The sequence below is a fragment of the Perna viridis genome, chromosome 9 (genome assembly GCF_037379345.1).
Source record: "Perna viridis isolate PV_CMFRI_1.1 ecotype Kerala chromosome 9, ASM3737934v1, whole genome shotgun sequence".
NCBI lineage: Eukaryota > Metazoa > Mollusca > Bivalvia > Mytilida > Mytilidae > Perna > Perna viridis.
The window spans coordinates 25581705-25602930 of NC_142453.1; the positions used below are offsets into that span (position 1 = coordinate 25581705).

The following is a 21226-nucleotide window of genomic DNA, read 5'->3' on the forward strand; positions in this document are numbered from 1 at the left end:
TTCTTAACATCTTTTCATAAGTGGTAATTACTTTAAAAAAATATTTATTTAGGAAACAATCGCGAGGAGTAATTCGTAGTGAATCAAGAGGTTGTTACTTGAATTATGTGTTGCGAATGTGAATGTCTGCCGCTACATTTTGCAATGAAAATGAAGCAAAAAATACTATGTAATGGTATTTTAAAGTTCATGATAAAACAATGTTAGGCCTGGTTTAATAAAAAAAAATCTAATTCAAATTTTCAGAAGTCAACCTAAGAGATTTGTGGGGACAACAATGCCATATTTTGACACGCAACTGGTCAAACATGCATGATTGTAGTCTAGTGTGTTTCTCAGGCGTCTGCTTAATAATGGTAAGTTTTTGTGCTTGTCTGTTACCTTTTTCTTATTGGAAAGTGCCTATGCTTATTTATCTTCAGTTTCTTATTGGTGATCGACTGTTTATTCTTGTCTGTTTTCAGTTTATCATTGGTAAGTGTCGATATCTCTCTGTCATCAGTTTTTCATTGGTAAGTGTCCATGTCTGTCTGATGTCAGTTTATCATTGGTAAGTGTCTATGTTTATCTGTTGTCAGTGTATCATTGGTAAGTGTCAATATATATATATATCTGTTGTTAGTTTATCATTGGTAAGTATCCATGTCCATCTGATGTCAGTTTATCATGGTAAATGTTCATGTCTGTCTGATGTCAGTGTATCATTGGTAAGTGTCTATGTCCGTCTAATATCAGTTTATCACGGTACGTGTCCATGTCCATCTGAGTTCAGTTTATCATGGTAAGTGTCCATGTCTGTCTGATGTCAGTGTATAATTGGTAAGTGTCCATGTCAATAAAAAAAAGCCTCAAACGTTAGTACAAATATTTAATTGAACATATACACATTAAGATATGAAATCACAGGCATTATCCATAGAATTTCATCAACAACGTTATGAAATGGAAACAAAAAATATAATTGATTTTAATACTTTTATTAAAAGAAGCACATGTCAGCCTTTCATTTTCGTTTTTTCTTCCTCAGATTAGTTTTTTTAGAACTGAAAACAATTCCTTGACAATTAAAGATATAACTAGAAAACGTTTCTAAATTTTTTATGTTAAGTAATCCTCCTAAATTATTTAAGTTTTTATCTTGACTTTCAAGGGTTTTTTTTATTGAATTACCAAAGAACATTCTCTACCTTTGATGAAAAGATGCTGTAAACGTATTAATTGTCACGGTTGCTAATTTTCATGGGTTCTATGAAATTAACATGTTTATGGGTATCAATTTTCGTGGTTTTAAAAAAATGTTTGGCGTATTATAATGTTAAAAAATCTATTATTTTTCTTTTCTGTCCATTGCAAAAATAGCAAAAATACGAAAATAGCAACAAGTTGTACACAGCCAAAACTAATACGTTAACAGTAAGCTAAAAAATAATTGGGCAATGTTAGTAATACTCCTACTAACAAACTCAGTATTGTGTAACAATACTTATACAACTGCAAGTCTACCCCGGACTTGACTTTTTATGAGCAACTTGGCGGGTGTTTCTAGAAGAGCAGAGGACGCTTACCCTACCGGTGCACCTTGTCCATGCTCCCAGGTTTTAGTGGAGTCTGAATTGCTCATTTGCTTTTGTTACTTTGGTATGTATGATTTAGTTACTTAATGTTCTTTGTTGTGTGTTTCTGTTTTCCATGTCTGGTCTTTGTCCCTGGATTATATTCTTTTGATTACCACTATAACCTTGGTTCCCTTGATTACACTTTCCTAAAATTTCTTTTAGAGTAGACTTAGATTTCAGATCCTATTTTCTTATGTTAAACAAATTAACAATTAATACAGTTTAATTCTGTACCATTTATTAATAAGTGAATGATTTTTTTTTCAAATACAACTCCATGTAAAAGTTAGACAGGAGGTGGAATATAAATATAAATTCAAAATCTCATTTTTTTTTTACATTTATAAAAACAGAGAACAACTGCTGATTTAACAATAAATATTCTTCAGATAAACTATATGAATAACATGACAAACACATTAAAGCCTTGTGTATATTTCAACTAAATGCCATTGATACAGCTTCCAGCATATGTCACATAATTTGAATATACATTACATCTAAACAATGAGTTTCGACCATATTGGTGGCATTAAAAAATTCAAATGAAATACATATTAAATACAAATAAAAAGCTAAGCTTATAGTCATTATTCAACAAGCATTGGTCATTTACAGGGTAAATAAAATTTTCATTTTCAACATTTACATGGGGATGCTGACAACTAACCAGATCAAACAGGATTACCAGAAATTAAAATGGGCTCTTTCCTTCATGCCTCTCACATGATTATTCTTGCTTTTTTTCAATTCAGTAATTGTTCTTAAGTTGGAAAAATTCTTGAAGGTACAATTTCACCATTCTTTTATGGGTCTGCATGCTAGTTTTATCCTTCTCACTACCATTAATAAACATGTATGACAAGCAGGCAGATAAATAGGGGAAAAACTTGATTTTCCATGAACTACTCTTGAAGCTAACAAGACGTTGCCAGCTTTGTCCTGCAAAGAATACCACCACTCATCCATTTCTGTCAAACCTTGAAAGGGGGATACATGGCAAAAGTCATCATATAAAAGCAATACGCCAATTATCTCAACATCCCCTCCAATAAGGCTGAGAAATCTGTTATAAAAAAATTATAAAAAAGTATAGTCATTGGACTAAGTAAGGGTATAGAAATGAGTATACAATTATGTGTTGACAAGGTCCCTTCTATTTAATCCTACAGCATGTACAGTTATCCATTAAATGTAGGTCAGAACTAAGGTTTGGTTGGCAATGCTTTACAATACATGTATAATAAATAGGTATTGCCACCTTCACTAAAATAAAATTTTCAAACTTGAGGTGTGATGTTTGTGTTCACTATTAACAGACACACAGACAAAAATAGTTCTGCCCCTAAACTGAGCAAATCTGCTATCTTGGGCATAATAAATAAATCAAAGAAAATGTATATTAAAAAAACTTATATTCACAGTATTCATATAAAACAAGAATAAATAAATATATTATAAAGAATGTATAACATAATATCGAAAAGCTTTGATGTAATAAAATTTTGGAAAACCATCATTTTCAAGTATTTTCAAGTATAATTATTTATCACTTAATGTTTTTTATTGCAAGTTTCGCAACAAATTCTACAAATTCTACCCTTTAAGGAGTATACAATTTTAATTTAAAAATCATTAAATTGCATTTATTATAGTCTTGTCGATTGGCATTTGGAATTCATGGGTTCCATTCAAAAGATAAAAAAGTGGTCATTTATATAGAAGACAACGATCTTATCATGAAAATGCAATGATAAAATTATGACACTAAACAATACCTACACTATAACAAGGTTGGTAATAACAAAAAAATAGAAAGTCTTTAAAACTCAGCAATTTATTGCTGTATCAAAAAGAAGCAAACAAAATATGAAGTGGTGGGTTGGTTTTGAATGCTTTCAACAGTAACAATTATGGAGAAAAATAAATGGAGAACTTACAAAGCCTACTCATAATGTCCCTGGAAAGCACTACTACTATGAAAGTACTATTTTTTGTGGGGTACAAATTTCTGTGGTTTTAGTGGGTAGGCCGAACCATGAAATTTGGTTCCCAACTAAAAGGAGATTTTTCCATAGATAACCACAAATTGAAAAATCCACGAACTTGTGTTTCTTCCCTAATCCACAAAAATTGGTATCCATGAATTTATGTACTTTTACAGTATTTCAAAATATTTAAGAATTGACAACAATAAAAATTTTGTCTATTGAAAAATAACAAATTTTGAATGTGCATATTGTTTATTGTGCGAAGTGCAATAAACAAAATATGCACATGGAACATTTAGGTTATTTTTCAATAGACAAAATTTCTATCATACCCAATTCTTATAAATTAACTTTAAAACATATTTTTATCTTTAAACATGAGAAAAGTAGCTCTGATATTAACTGAATAGGGCCATGTCAATATTTTTTTATCCAGTGAGATATAACAAAATTATTTTAACCAATCAGATTACAGTATTTTTTTCAAATTAATTTATACCCTTTTACAATATTTTAAAAATCTTCATTGTTTTACCTTTCAGTAAATGTTGAAATGTATAACAGAGGGAGGGAATTCAACAAGAAGATGTTTGGAAAAGCAATTTCATATGTTGAGACTGAAAAATAGTTATTTTTCAATCATTAATATCTCCAAATACAGAAATGAATATTTTAAATGCACAGGACTAAATTTCAAAAGATCTGTTAAGAGAAGATTTGAAATACAAAGAATATAGCTGCAAGGAAGTTTGAATTAAATTTCAAGGTTCTAAGTAAGCTCATTCATGAAATGTCCCCTCGTTACACCTACTACATTTTGAAAAGCCCAATATCCAGGAAAGATTTTTTTTAACTCGAGTTTCATTTTAGCTGTTTATTTTTTCCACAAAAAGTTACATCCTCAGAGCCTCAGACTTGCAAAAGTAAACATACAGGACAAATTAACATCATAGTTGCCACAAAAAATATTATGCACATCAAAAATAAAATTAAGAATCATAGTCTTGTATTATTTTGTAACTTTTCTGTCTCCCAGGGTTCTCCACTGCCAAGGTACTTATCTGTGCTACCATTCTTTTCCAAAATATCTCCATTAAAATAAAGTGGTGGGTAACTCTCTACATCAGAACTATCGGTGCTTGAGTTGTCATCAGGAAGTGGTGATTTCAGTGATTGAAGGAATTTCTAGAAAATTCAAATTTAAAGATATACACTAGACATCAGTAGTGTTGCCAATATAGCCAAAAAAATAAAAACACCAACGATATCTTCATTTGAAGGAATTCCAAACCATTTTTAACAAATGGGAAAAAAAATCTGTGCTTTTCTCTTAGTTCTATATAAAGTTAAGGAATATTTTACTCTGAATCAATGCATTAAGCATTTTCCTAAAGGGGTGTAGGAAATTTGTTCTTGTTTTTGGGGTTGTTTAATTGATTGACTGTTGATGGTTTAGCATCCTAAGATAGGTATTTCATATATTTTGGGATGAGACAATTTGATCAATGAAACAGGTTTTGAACTAGTCTGACTCACTGAGTTGGATCTTTATTAAGCTAGCTCAGAAAGCAACAGCCAGCAGGTAGGCAGACCACTCCACTCTAACTTCTTATTCTGATTTTGAGCCAACTCTAATCCCTAAATACAGCATGCTTGTGGGAAAAGCAGTGACTACCAGTTCTAAAGTCTTTGGTATGACTCGGCTTGGGATAAAACCCATGTCCTCCAACACTTAAGGCAACCCTAAGACCACCAAAGCTAATGAAGTTCACTTTTGAAGGACACAACTTGGCCTCATCGTTTGGACAAAGTCATTTGACTTCCATGAAAATGTTTAATCTAAACAAATTGGAAATGAATTTTTCATACAGAGAAGAATCGAGGATTTTGAAAAAGCTTAAATTGATTTTCTACAAATTTTCATACTTACAGCCCACAAATTATCTCCCTTTGCATGGTATACAGAATGTATCATACAACCAGGCACACAGAGTATCGACAGAAGAGCAATGAACCATCCCAGAACAACTGCCCATGTCGGGTATTCATAGTCATCTAGTTTAAATGGTTGATACTGGATCATGCTGAACAGCCAAATTCCCTGAAAATGGAAGAAAAAACTTATCCTCACAACCCAAATTTATATGAACTTAACCTTGTATCCTTGGAGCGGTACCAGTATGTGTTTATTTTTTGACTCACCTGAATTGTGGTAAACATATACAATATATACTTCAAAAGAAATGAAATCAGAATTGGCTTTCATTTGATTGGTCAAATTTTAATAGTAATACATTTTTATGTTATTTCCAGAAACCATGAAAAAAATAATAATAAACAATATTTACAAATGAGTAGTCTCCGATGGTGAATCGTGATGCTAAATATTAAACTGTAATAATTGATGATGATAAATATGTTTATTGTATCTGAAATTATTTTTTTTTGGTTTTTTTTTTTTTCAAGAATTTATGGATATGTAAAAAGAACCATTTATTCACAAACATGACATAAAAGATCTTAGGACTTTCATTTGTCTTGTGAGTGAATGCTCTAATTTCAGGATTTTACACATCAGTATATTCTGGAAAACAGTATGCATTTTTATAGTTTTAATCCCAAATCATCTGAAATGTTTTTATTGTTTTTTTTTCTTGGAGACTCTGATTCAAAGAAACGGACAACAAAATTGACATTGCAAATTGCAGCATTCAACCAAAAAATGTGACATGGTTGTCAATGTCAATATGTTTTTTGAGATTTTAGCAATTAGCAATTGGAAGATGCTTGACTGATGGTAAAACCGGTTTTAGAAAAAATCATTTCAAGCCCTGACAAATACACTACAGAAAGAGCAATCAGTGGAACAAAGATTTCGAGCAGAAATCAAAAGAATACAATCCAAGGACAGTCATCTTACTTCATTTGTTCTTCAAAAAAAGTCTTTTGTCCTAAGCATGAACTTCCATGAATGTTTGAAGTAGAACTTACAAATATAAAGACTGGTGAAATGAAGTACCAGCAGACAATGAAGAATATATTGGGTGGAGCTCCATTCATCTCTTTTACATTTCTGGCAAGTCTTCTAGCACCTAAAAATATGAAGATGATATTATAAAAACTACATTCTATAACAATATTCTACTTTTAGTAATAGTGCTAATTTTGCAGTGATAATCTTTTTTCTTGCATTTTACAAGTTGGTATTTCAAATTCACAACAATCAAATTGTCTTGGAATAATTTCATCTTTAAATTATCTTAAATCATTTTTTAAGAAATTTTGATCAAAATGCATAAAAAAATATGAAATTCATAACCCTAAAAAAAATTAAAAATTCATTTAAAGGTATGTCACTGAAATGCAATGTAACAAGAATTTTTTTTTTTAAATGAGCATAAAAAATTAACACATGGTGTCCCAAGATTTTTTATGAATATGATAGCAGGTCAGATAAGTGTTCTCACAAATTAATAAGAAATTCTTCAGCCTTTTTTTTTTTCAATTGTTTGCAATATTTGAAAGTACCTATATAATTAATATGAAATTCATGATCATTAGGACTTACGAAGTAGCCTTTATAAAAATAAAACAGTAAGTGATCCATGTATGTATGTATGATATTTTAAAAAATTGTAGTGAAAAAAAAAAATTCTAAGCATCCATAGGGATGAAAATTTTATACTAATTACTTCTAATTAGCCTTGTTGTAGATATGTAGAATCTAAAATGATAAGAAGTTGATTATGGCAATTTCTTACATGGAGAGAAATGTCATGATCAACAACCTTAAGTTGTAAATTGTGTTTCTTTTTAATTTTAGAAAACGAAAACTTAGGCCTCATTCAGCATCTGTGTCATGACAGAAATTCAAGCTATCTTCTATGATGTCAACAGTTGTTACAGTGAACAACAGTGAATGACGTCTTTTTTAACCAATGAGATTTTATAGACAATGTGATGCAATCACCCCTTTCTATTTCAGCCAATTAGTGCCTGAGAACTTGAATCTCTCTAGAAATGACAAACAATTTCTCACATGGAGCAGGAGATAAGAAAATTTCTAAAAAATTAGTGAAGTGATTCTTCATTACACTTACCATAGAACCATGTAATGGCAATCACTTCAAAGAAGGCAAGGTACATCAATGAAACAGCCGCTGCATAATGGTCAAGTAAGGAGAAGAAATATATACCACCCTGTAATCAAAATCAGAAATTGTGAGACTTAATTTTTAAAATGGTATTTAAACAGATTTACAACTGTATTTAACATGTTGAACAAATATGTAAGACAAAAATACAACATACAATAATATACATCATAAAATCTCCTTTTGCTAAGAGAAAATATTTTGTAATGATCATATTTACAAATTCGGCAAAACATTAGCAGCACACCTGTACACTGATTTTCAGTTGTATTAGCCATAAGCTTAAGGAGGTAGACCAGTGATATGTTTGTATTATATTCAATATCACCAAAGCTTTTCAAGCTTTTCTTTGAAACAGAATGAAGTCAATCCAAGTTACCTTGATACTTACATGAGATTGTTGTAAAATGGTGAATACAAATGTTCCAATGATTTGTTAGAGCTGTGTCCCTTACCCTAGGTCTACCTCCTTAAATAAGCTTCTCATTGGATTGAAGAAGTAATCACTTCTTCCTGCTTTTCTCTCCTAATTCTCTCAATTTGTGCTTGAGACAAACAATTTAAAACTAGTAGAAGATTTTCCTGCCTAGCACTACAAGTACATGTGTATTCTGACAAACACCTATACCTACCTCAGTGACATTTGGTAAGCCAGCCAAGAAGGACACAAAGCACACCAACATTACCAAAACTTCTTTACGTTTCAGGTACTTCCTCACATAGTAACCAAAATGGTCATAGATGGTGGTCACTATCACTTCAGTCGAACAGAACTGAAAAGAAATTAACAATGATATGATACTTCTAACTGGGTGTGTATCAATTATTGATAAACTACTACACACATGGGAATATAAATCAAAGAAACTCCATTTTACGATTATTTTATCACGGACTGGCCATTTATGTGGCATCATTATTTACCCTGAGTGATAATCATTAACATATTGGCAAGTCCAGGGTAAAACAATGATAAATGATGGAGTTTCATCATGATTTATTTCAATTCTAATAGGACTAATTTCTTTATACTTGTAAAAGACGTGCAGTCTATGTAAAGTGCAATTTGGCTTTCATTACGGAGCAAAATTCTGCTGTTTTGTTGGTAAGAATGGGTAAAACGACTATGATGTCCAAAATTAAACTGTTGTATGTTTATGACGTTTATTGAGTTTTACAACGACTGTGGTCTGAACACCATCGAAGCAAGTCGTAATGGAATTCAATGAACAACTACGAACTGATAGTAGTGACTGTTTTTTTTACCTAATTCAAGTGATGAATTGTAACAACAAGTTTAATTCCATTATCCATTACCATTATATGTTTATTTAATGCTTTTTTTTGTGCTAATAGAAATTAATTTCTATTCAATGTCTTCATGTGCATTTAACAGAATGTCAATGGACGACCCAGGAAAAAAAATCCATTCATTAGATCACTGTTGATGTTTTCTAGAAAATGAATGTTTGTTTGTTATTTGTAATACGTAATGGTAAATGTCTGCTTGCAATTTGTAATACTGGAATGGTAAATGTCTGCTTGCAATTTGTAATACTGGAATGGTAAATGTCTGTTGGGAATCTGTAATTCTGGAATGGTAAATGTCTGATAGTAATTTGTTATACTGCAATGGTAAATGTCTGTAATTTGTAATACTGCAATGGTAAATGCCTGTTGGTAACCTGTAATACTGGAATGGCAAATGTCTGCTTGGAATTTGTAATACTGCAATGGTGGCCGCTTGTAATTTGTAATACTGCAATGGTAAATGTCTGCTTGTAATTTGTAACACTGGAATGGTAAATGTCTGTTTGTAATCGGTAATACTGCAATCGTAAATGTCTGCTTGTAATTTGTAATACTGGAATGGTAAATGTTTGTAATTTGCAATGCTGGAATTGTAAATGTCTGCTTGTAATTTGTAATACTGGAATTGTAAATGTCTCCTTGTAATTTGTAATACTGGAATGGTAAATGTATGTAATTTGTAATACTGCAATGGTAAATATCTGCTTGTAATTTTTGATACAGGAATTGTAAATGCCCGCTTGTAATTTGTAATACTGCAATGGTAAATGTCTGCTTGTAATTTGTAATACTGGAATGGTAAATGTTTGTAATTTGTAATACTGGAATTGTAAATGTCTGCTTGTAATTTGTAATACTGGAATTGTAACTGTCTCCTTGTAATTTGTAATACTGGAATGGTAAATGTTTGTTATTTGTAATACTGCAATGATAAATATCTGCTTGTAATTTTTGATACAGGAATAGTAAATGTCTGCTTGTAATTTGTAATACTGCAATGGTAAATATCTGCTTGTAATTTGTAATACTGGAATTGTAAATGTCTCCTTGTAATTTGTAATACTGGAATGGTAAATGTTTGTTATTTGTAATACTGCAATAATAAATATCTGCTTGTAATTTTTGATACAGGAATAGTAAATGTCTGCTTGTAATTTGTAATACTGCAATGGTAAATATCTGCTTGTAATTTGTAATACTGGAATGGTAAATGTCGGCTTGTGATTTGTAATACTGGAATTGTGAGCATGAACTGTATTACATAGAAAGCATTACAAACTTAAAAATAAAGCAAAGTAATCCTTTTATCTGCAAATAATTGAGTTTGTTAATGAATTCTGAGTATATACTCTGGATAAAGAAAAATCCCTGACATCAATTTCAGAAAATGTTGTAAGTGTAAAATTGATCGACAGGTATGATGTAACAATGCTATTTTATGTTGTGATGTCATTACTTATGATCAACTTTACACTTACGACTTTTTGTGAAATTGACGCCTGTTCTTCCTGACACTATAAGATAAACAGTTTGTTTTCTTCGAAATCATTCCAAGTCTGAATTTTAAGTTTCAAATGATTATTAAATATGTTTATTTTAGTAATATTGTCATTATTACTGTTTATTATGCCACTTGTAAAAAAGCTTTTGAAGAGACAGAAAAAGTAACTCATAAAAAATATGGGAAACAAATGCCTCCCAAGAGCCTGAATCGCTCACCTGGTTAAAATTAGGTGTTCAAGGGCAATAAATTTAACAAGGAAATGTCCAACAATTTTGACTCAAGAAGACTTTAGTACGACTTATCATAAGGATCATTTCACCAACTGAAAGATCTTTTTATCTATCATAGTTTTCAAGATATTGGCTGAATACTGTATAAAAATACATCATTTTCCATCTCTCAAGGGAATAATTGTTACAAGTAGTCCACTGACAAATTTGATCACTGAAGACTTTTGAAGGTCTTATATAAAGGATCATTTTAGCTATTGAAAGAGTTTGGCTAAACCTTATGGTTTTGGAGATATATGCGAAAATCTACAGTCTGACCCCTATGTTCTATTTTTAGTAATGGCAGCCATGATTTTCAACGGATAAAAAATCCCCACAACAGTTCTATGCAGGATACTTCAAGGAATATTCAAACCAAATGCAGTTCCAATTGCTCCAGTAATGTCAATGGAGATTTTTGAAAGTAATTACATTAAAAATAGCAAAAAAACTTGGAAAAGAGCTAAATCTCCAACATGGCTTAACAGATTACAATGAAAATTTGATAACAGACAAATCTCATGATGCTGAACACTTTTAACAATGTCAGAATTTGGCTAAACCTAGCAATTTTGGAGAGATATGCGAACAACTATTGTCTGACCCTTATGTTCTATTTTCAGTAACAGTGGCCATGTTTTTAAACAATCAAAAATTCCCAAATCATTTCTATGCAGAATACTCCAAGGAACATTCATAGTAAGTTTGGTTCCAATTGGTCAAGTAGTGTCAGAAGAGAAGAGTTTTGAAAAATTGTTAACGATGACGATGACAACAACGAAAACTAATGACGTCAACGATGGCGCCAAGTGATGGCAACAGCTCACATGGCCTTCAGCCAGGTAAGCTTAAAAGAGGGTAAATGAAAAGAAAAATTTCATCAATGAAAAAACTTTTCAGATATTTTTTTTTTAAAACAGATTGTTCAGCCTAGGCAAACTTTTTCTTCATTTTGGCCTTATACTGTACTATACCTGGCTGTCAATTCCGAGTAAGATCAACATGAAGAAGAAAGCAAAAGCAAACACTTGTGATCCCAGCATAGTGCTGAAGGCTTCTGGGTAAATAATAAATACTAGTCCTGGCCCTGAAAAAAAATTTTCCATATGTCTTTATTTACACAGCATTAAAACTATATTAAATAGATTGCTGTAAATGTTAAAGTAACGAAATCGGCAAAATTTGAAATAGGAAAATACAATCATTATTGATTGTGGTCATATTGAACACTTTCATGAGAAAGAGTTTCTAACTCTATCTTGTAAGGATTTTACATTTGCATGGCATGAGGAAGAAATGTAAATGATTAATGATGACAAAAGATTATTGGGCAACCCACATTGGAGAGATTATAACAAGCTCCCAAAGAAGAAAGTAGGCACTCAAAAATTATAATGATTTTTAACTGGTGAAGGACTATCTAATTAAAAATTTGTCCAAATAACCCTATTTCTGAACCCCTAAAACATTTCATGCTATAGGCCTGACATTTCCATTAACATTGGCTTAAAATGGTATTGACTTTTACCATGACAGTATCACATGCACCTTAAGTAAAAGCCACAATTATAAATAATCTTTGATCATCTTCCGTATACTGTAAAAATACTATTGTTCATGGGGTACCTATTTTTATGGTTTTTGTGCATAGGCCAAACCACAAAATTTGGTTCCCAAAGAAAAGGAGAATTCCATTGATTTGTATAGTGAAAACCTCATAGCTATAAATTCAAGTATCTATAAAGTTGTATTTCTTCCCTAATCCACAAAAACTGGAATTCACGAATTAAAGTACTTTCACAGCACATGATTTCCTGGTATGGCTAAGGAAAGGATAGCACTATAGTGAGGGATGACTATTGATAATCTATTTATAACATATTTTCTTTTGAATTCAAAGTACTTTTCATAGACAATGTCAAGTACATCCTTAAGCTAAAAATTTCTACCATGAGTGTGGGAAATTTCATCTTTTGCAAAGTCTGGAATTTCTACCATTCATACTGATACTTTCAGCTATATTCAGGCCATGAACATGAAATGGATGATAAAATGAACATAAAATGATGATAAAATGAAAAATTGGATGAGACACAGAATAATAAGGTAGACAAATTTTGACTGCCACTGGAAATAGGGAGAGGTCGGTAGGGTTGGGCAATTTAGCCTTCTGTGGCAGAGCCCAATGGTTCCTACTCTGGAAGAATACCACAGAAGGGTTCTTTAACGTGTGCCACACATGGCATCTTTCCCAACATGGTGCACCACTATGGTTTGCATCAGGTTTTCTGTATTATAGCCTGACGACCCCAGCATGTAAGAAGCAATGATACCCCATTCCACTGCCTTTTACTACAAGCTTAGTGCTGCTGCAGGCCTATTCTTTTGACACCCGGACCCGCACAGGGCCATGTGAACAGATGATGAACTAATCTCATGAATGGTAGAAATTCCAGACTTTCAAAAAGACAAGTGTAGGGGCATATAATTTTATATGTAATCTACCTGAACTCAACAAGAACATGGTCATTATTTGACACTACATGGCAGAATCATGTGTTGCCTATGATGTCATCAATGTCTTTGTAAACATATTTTATAACTTACTATTCTCAGGGCAATATGAGATATACATGGAGGATGTATCACCCATTGTGTAAGATCTTACATAGATACACAAATGCAATTACCAAATGACTATAGCAAAAATGGGACAGTCCCCAAAAAAGAAAGTTGATATCAGAGGGCAATCAAAATCTCTTTCAATGTATGCTTCATTCCTATAAAGTCACACACCATATTACGAAACAATCCATTAATTGGGATCAAGATAATGTAATGAAATTTGGATGGAAATGATGGACAGACAGATTGACCAGGTGAATCCAATATACCAACCACTAATAATAGTAGGGGCATATTTAGTAATTTCATTTCTGACTCTAGTGTATTGTGGAGAAAGCAACCTATCATAAAGATAAGAGTAGAATTTCAGGAATATAACAATTATCTATTGTATTGATAATGATAGGAAATTTCAAATTATTTCTTTAACAATATTATATCATTATATCAAAGATTTCAAGGACGAAAATAGAAAAATCAAAAAATCACATACAAATATATATTGTGTCATTGATAAGCAATACACAATTATACAGAGTGTAGGTCCAATTTTCTACTTCAGTTTTTATTCGGACCAATAAATCAATTAGAAAATATTGACGAACAAAATTGGATAATCGTTGAAAAAAAAAATACAATATTGATTTCAAGGTTCCTAATCTAAACAAATATCAAAAGTTCATTTAAACAATGGAATCAACAGTATCATTTTACTGGTGAATGATGAATTTTAACCTATACCTTTCTTGTACGGTATGGAAGAGTAATGAAGGGAACCAAGATTCTAACAGAAATCAAAAGAATGTAATCCAGAGACAAAGACCAGATATGGAAAACAGACACACACAACAAAGAACAAAAAATAACCAAAATAATGCATACAAAGTAACAAAAGTAAATGAGTAACTTGGGCTCCACTAGAAACTGGGAGCATGGACCAGATGCACTGGTAGGGTATGAATTTTTTTCATTTAAATTTTAGGGACATTTTTGGGTTTTTTTTGTTTTTGGTTTTTTTCTCGATTGAAACCAAAAAAATAGCAGCCAATAGTTTACATTATGAAGGCAGAATGTCAGAAAGAGATATAAGGTATATAATTACAATATCACATAACTTAAATATTTATCATAGATAATTTTATATACCTTTTAAATTAAGGACCTTAGTAAGTACTAGCACTTTTAGAATTGGTAGAAAAAAATTCTACTATTTGAAGCCAATAGCCAAGTTCTTGTAATACTGTGAAAGAGTAATCAAGGGAACCAAGGTTATAGCGGTAATCAAAAGAATGTAATCCAGGGGCAAAGACCAGACATGGAAAACAGACATACACAACAAAGAACATAAAGTAACTAAAATCATACATACAAAGTAACAAAAGTAAATGAGCAACTTGGACTCCACTAAAAACTGGGAGCATGGACCAGGTGCACCGGTAGGGTAAGCGTCCGGTAAAACATCCGGTGAAAATTTTCTCTATACCTATGAGTGTATGAACAAAGGAAACAAGCAGCAACTACTATCTTAAAATCATTAATATGACTCATCAAAATATTTTAACAGAAATGCTGATGCACTTGGGCAAACGCATGCAACCAACTCTCAACAGAGGTAGTGAGAGAATAATAAATTTAATATAAATACAAATTTACATCTTGCTAGATGAATCTTATACAGAACCTATTGCACTGGGGCAAACATGCAACCACTACTCCACAGAGGTGGTGTCAGATAATGCATACCTTGCTTGCAATGGACATAACACAGAACCTAGGCTTTGGATTCAGGGGGATTGGATTGCATATCCTACTTCAATTGGGAAATTGTTTATCTTTTTTATTTTGCACAAAATATTTTTTTTCTTAGAATTAACTTCAAACAATGGCCCTGCTCAACTTAATTATCATTTTTCTAAACCCACCTCTATCAATATAATGAGAATGGATATAGTGAAGATATCAAAGAGACAACAACCCCAGAAGGATGAAAAACTTCAGCTCAAGGCCACCCTTAAGTCTTCAATGAATGACAAGGAAACCCTCTCACCACAGAGCAGGCTATAGCTGGCCCCAAAACATTAAACACAAGTACATCGAAAGATTTGCCCTCATCAATGTATCCTGTACACCTCAACAAAACCTTACACCCTTTTTCCAATCTTAACTATCAGTCTAAAAAAGGAAGAAATTCAAAATACCTTGCTTGATGACATCATCCACATTTTTACCCTGGTTGTTGGCAAGGAACCCTAGAGTAGCAAAGATAGCCAATCCAGCTAATATACAGGTCAAGGCATCTACTATAGCAATGGTAAATACATCTCTGGAAATAAAAAAAACCAGAAATCTCAAAATCTGATACATCTCTGGAAATAAAAAAAAAACAGAAATCTCAAAATCTGATACATCTCTGGAAATAAAAAAAAAACAGAAATGTCAAAATCTGATACATCTCTGGAAATGAAAAAAACCCAGAAATCTCAAAATCTGACACATCTCTGGAAATAAAAAAAAAACAGGAATCTTAAAATCAAACTACAATGGTGAGATAGTACTAGTAATGGAAATCAAAAGGGAGAAATACTATTCTCCTGATAAGATAATGATAGGCTTCATAATGAGTGAAAATTGAATATTGCAAAATTCCAACCCAAGTTATTAAATTTCAATATCATAAGAAATGAGCCTCAGTGAGTTTGTTATGATATTGAAATTTTAAAAGGTAGCTGATATTTTGTAATATTCAAATTTCACACATTATGAAAAATTTCTCCATGATTCTTCTGCAATATTTGGCCTCTTGATCTTTTGGAATAAAAATAAAAGGCTAAATTTGAGGGAATGCCCACATATGACATCACCAATGTTACTGGAGAAGGAAGAAACTTCACAATGTCACTTTCGAACAATCAGATTTTATTGACAATGCATCACAATCACACAATAACTTAACACAATGGCAAATTTTTCATATGACTAGTTAATATCACATCATCTCATGATATGGTAAAATATCTGTCCAAGAAATAGATAAAACCATCAAATCATAAAGAATGACAAATCTTAAATTCATTGGTTTCAATTTTCATGGATTTTTTTTTTTTTTTTTTAATTTTTAAGACACAGTCAGTATGGAGTTCGCTTTGACATCATGTGACATCCATGATGCTTAACCATGGCAACTTAACCAATGTAGCTTACAATCTCACATTTCATTGGACAACTGTGGTAGCAACCATGAAATTTAAGGCTCCATTGGGGGCATTGGTGTCCGGAATATTTTGGATCACTTTTATACATTGTGTAATTGGAAATAGATAACTTGTTGAACCAATCAAATATTTGAAATACGAAACATAGCTAAGTGATCTCACAGTTCACCAAATAAAATCTCAATCAGTCTTGGTATTAACAAAGCGAGAATCTATGTCGGCTATCTTTTTAAAAGTATTTGTTTTGATTGTGAGCATATCAATGGTTTTCAGAGCTGAATTTTAATTTGTAGTTTGACTAAACCCTGAAAACCATAAAAACTCTTTCCCATAAGTAAAAAGTTTGTTTTACACTAATTGTGTTATTTACAAAAAAGTTGTAAATTTGGAACTGAATTCTATTTATGTAGCAGTGACATTGCCTCATTTTTTAATGATGTCATGACTAACAGTAATTACCAATTAGTATCAATTCTATACAAATGACGATTGGTTATTTTTACCAGTATAGTAGTCAATCATGTTGAATGGAGTAACCACTATTTGGGTTACGAGTAAAGTCAAACCTGTCTTAGTGCCACCTGTATTCAGCAATATCACAAGAATAAGTATGCTGTATACGTCAAAGAGACAACAGCCCCACTGGTATAAAAATGTCAGCCCAAGGCCACCCATGGGTCTTCAATGAACGCGGAAACCCTCATACTACAAGGCAGGCTGCAGCTGGCCTAAAAACGTAACCTGTCTAAAAAATGATTAGAATATCCAGACCATGATTAGAATATCCCCACGTAGTATTTGCATTCTAAGTAAAATTAACCATTACATTAAGATCACATGTCTTACATAAGAACATGATTTTGCTCTCCTATGGAAAGTCACTATAGGCTGCTTTGACTGTACTGGTAATAGGTGGGAATAAACTTATCAAAATGCTTTTTTAAAGTAGATTAGACTTAATTTTTTTTTCTAAAATTGACCCTCTCAAATCAAGTGAATGAATCATAAATTTTATACTTGTCACTTTCTTATATTTCCCCTCTCTAACCAAGGATCGGTCAGTTCATTGATATATCATACAATTTTGTAACATCAAACATCTTTCAACCATGTTTCATCAATGAAAAACTACTTGGGGAATTTTTAGGGAAGTTTATCAAAAAGGGTCAAAGTGGAATAATGACTCCATGTGTCAACAGCCCTACAGATTAATCATTGATGGATCACATGCATCTATTAGTCACTTCTAATTATTTTAATGTTGACTGATTTTATCCTGTTTTATTTTCCATTTTGATGGGAGAGTTTTACACATGACATCCCCTAAAAATTCCCAATATATATATATATCTGCATGATGATTATATATGCTTTAAACTAATTACAGTGTTGACTATCCACAGGGTCATGGTAAAATTGATAGGACCTTCTGACATTATCAAGCAAGAATTATTTTGATTTGGTAGAATTTTTCCAATATTTGACAATTTGGTCAAAATTTAGTAAAAGTCAGATAAATTCTGAAAACAATAACACACAAGACAGCCTGCATATGAAAATGATCTAATTATTACAATTTGCAAATGATAGTCGAAGGAACAAATCTATTACCCAGTAAGTTTTTTCTCATTTGTGAAAACTTTAGTGACAGTGAAAACTAAATATCAAATGAGAGAACACAAATACACACAATTTTTAACAGCAAAAAGATTCCTTAAGCACATTTTTTAAACATGCTGTTGCACACTTATGATGTCTTATTAAAAATACTTCCAGTCAACAATTTCTGTAAAACCTGGATAGATGACAGACAGTAAAAGTCATCATGCAAAAGCAGTATACCAAATATCTAACCATTCCCTCTAATAGAAGTTGGGTAAATGTGTAAATTAACGTCCAAAAAAGTAGTTGTAAAACCAAAATGAAATTTCTTGTTTATCCAGGATTTATTTTTCAAATTAATAACACCAGGACTTTGAACCATCTTGATGTCATCTGCACCACTAAGGATTCTATTACCCCTCTCCCAAATTATTAATTTGAGGTATGTAGGGTGCTGATCATCACATGATTGCTCTTAACAATACACGACTTTGTTTGAAAGAGTAGTCAAGGAAACCAAGATTCTAGCAGAAATCAAAAGAATGTAATCCAGGAACAAACACCAGACATGGAAAACAGACAAAACAAAAAACATAAAATAAATAATACATACAAAGTAACAAAAGTAAATCAGTTACATAATGGAAAAGCATTTTACATGTATACAAAGCCCATAAAATGTTAAAGTACAATCAGTATAATATTTGATGGCAAACTATTTAACACCACTTCAGTCTATATATGGGAACATAGTAAGGCTCTAAATCAATAGGCTCTCAAAATCAAAACATCAAACCAATCTGTACAACAATTTTCTTTTATCATTGTTTAAAGTGTAATCAAGGTAACCAAGATTCTAGCAGAAATCAATAGAATGTAATCCAGGGGCAAAAACCAGACATGGAAAACAGACACACAAAACAAAGAACATAAAGTAACTAAAATCATACATACAAAGTAACAAAAGCAAATGAGCAACTTGGACTCCAATAAAAACTGGGAGCATAGACCAGGTGCATTGGTAGGGTAAGTGTCCTCTGCTTTTCTAGAAACACCAAATGTATATCAGCAAAACAAACTTCCAAAGGGTCATAGAATATGATATGACAACAGGCCTTAAGAGAGTGGGTGCTTAAATTCTTTCATGTCTTTTCAAATGTTCTAAAAAGTCTATGACCCTTAGAGAGTAGCATCAATGAACTTCATTTAAATAATGGACATGAAAGTCAACAAATGTACTTTTCTTCCAAAATGTATCTGAGTACCAATCCAAATAAGTGGCAATGGTAGAGGGAATACTCAATGCGAAATATCCAACAATGAAATGACAGGTCATATTTTTCATGTAAATTTAGTCCTCTGTATCTAGAAGGCCATAAACTAACCTCCTCCTTAAATCAACCAAATGAAAAATGATAACTATTTTAAAGTGTCATTATCTTATACAATCTATAAACTTTTGATTTCAATATTGCAATAAAATGTTTCCATACAGTACCTGTATGGGATAATCTTCCCATTTTATGGGACATGGGGCAATGGGGCATGGGGAATGGGGGATGGGGCAATAGGGCATAGGTAATGGGGAATGGGGGATGGGGCAACAGGGAATGAGGCAATGGGTAATGTGGCATTGGGAATGGGGTAAATGAATAGGGCAATTGAAATGGGGCGAGGGAATAATTTTGATTGGCCAATCGAAATTATTCTGCCTTTTTCTGCAAGCAACGTACATATCAAAATTCTATGATAGCAATTAAAATAATTTTTAAACAAGATGTTTTAGAGTAATTTTTAATTATTACAGGTGTTGCAGTACATTCTTCATTGCCATTTTTTTAAATATTAACCAGAAGTACATTTGTTATTGATTGAAAATGTTTGCGCTCATACGATTTCTAAATGTAAATAATTTTTGAAAATTCATACTGAAATAATTTTGTGTCAGAGACACTTGTACAACTTTGATATTGACAAATTAAATATATTGAGCAATAATAACAAGACCATTTAAAAAAATAATAAAATGTTGATTCCCTTAGCTGTCAATTGGCAGAAGTATGTTATTCGTCGCAATCTTGAAAACGATAATAATACAGCCGTTTTTAATATTTTATACAAGATTTTTAGACCATTATTAAAATTATTTACTGTTCGCATCCTTACAATATGCAGAAATGTGTCATATTTTAGTAATTGAACTGAAATCAATATGTCACAGCCAAACATTTAAGGTTTTGAACAATAATTTAAGACCAAAAAGGTAATTTCAAGTGTTCATACTTATTCAATTTGCAAAAAATATCTCATTTTCAAGAATTTTGTCTGGAATATATGTATCACAGCCATCAACATAATAATGATATGGACAATTTTAAAATTTTTACAGTAATTATAGACTAATAGTATGCTTTTACTGGAGTTATTAATAGTTTGCAAAATTCTATGAAATGTTTGGTTTTTTTTTAGCCTTTAAACCCCAAATTCAATACCAACTATTCTGTTGTGGTTTGATATCCTATTGTAAAATTTTATAAAAATCAACCAAACGATATTCATCTTATGAAATGCAAACCAAGGATCTACAAACAAGGACAGCAACTACATTTACAGTGCCAATTACCATTATATGACCACAAAATTTTTTTCACGTGTATAAAAATCAATGACAAATGAAGACTGGTTATATCTACTGCCATAAGAAATTAAAAAGAAATTTGATGGTTTGGGGGTTTAATGCCCGAGCAGCAATATTTCAGCTATAATCAGGCGATGAACATGAAATGGATGATAAAATGGACATGAAATGAATAACCGCAGTTTTAAAATCAAAACTCAGTGTACCTGATAACGTGAGATATTAAGTATCAAACACCTGTATGAGTACAAGATAGGGAAATCTCAGACGACCCAGGGCAAGGTTTAATTGTTTCCTAATGAGG

At 31.8% G+C, this 21226-nt stretch overlaps 1 protein-coding gene across 4 annotated transcripts in view; it reads right to left on the bottom strand.

Moving 5' to 3' along the window:
- Nucleotides 1-855: 855 nt before the first annotated feature.
- LOC148607506 (sodium- and chloride-dependent GABA transporter ine-like) overlaps nt 856-21226 on the bottom strand; it is a 52874-nt gene continuing 32503 nt past the window's right edge. For all 4 annotated transcript variants that reach the window (XM_088547104.1, XM_088547105.1, XM_088547106.1 and 1 more), the window contains 7 exons: nt 15669-15793; nt 11820-11932; nt 8394-8534; nt 7708-7807; nt 6599-6699; nt 5538-5708; nt 856-4792 (listed from right to left, as the gene is read on the bottom strand). In XM_088547104.1, coding sequence (XP_088403230.1) covers nt 4604-4792; nt 5538-5708; nt 6599-6699; nt 7708-7807; nt 8394-8534; nt 11820-11932; nt 15669-15793 — 940 coding nt within the window. In that variant the 3' untranslated portion in view covers nt 856-4603. The remainder of the gene's footprint in view (nt 4793-5537; nt 5709-6598; nt 6700-7707; nt 7808-8393; nt 8535-11819; nt 11933-15668; nt 15794-21226) is intronic.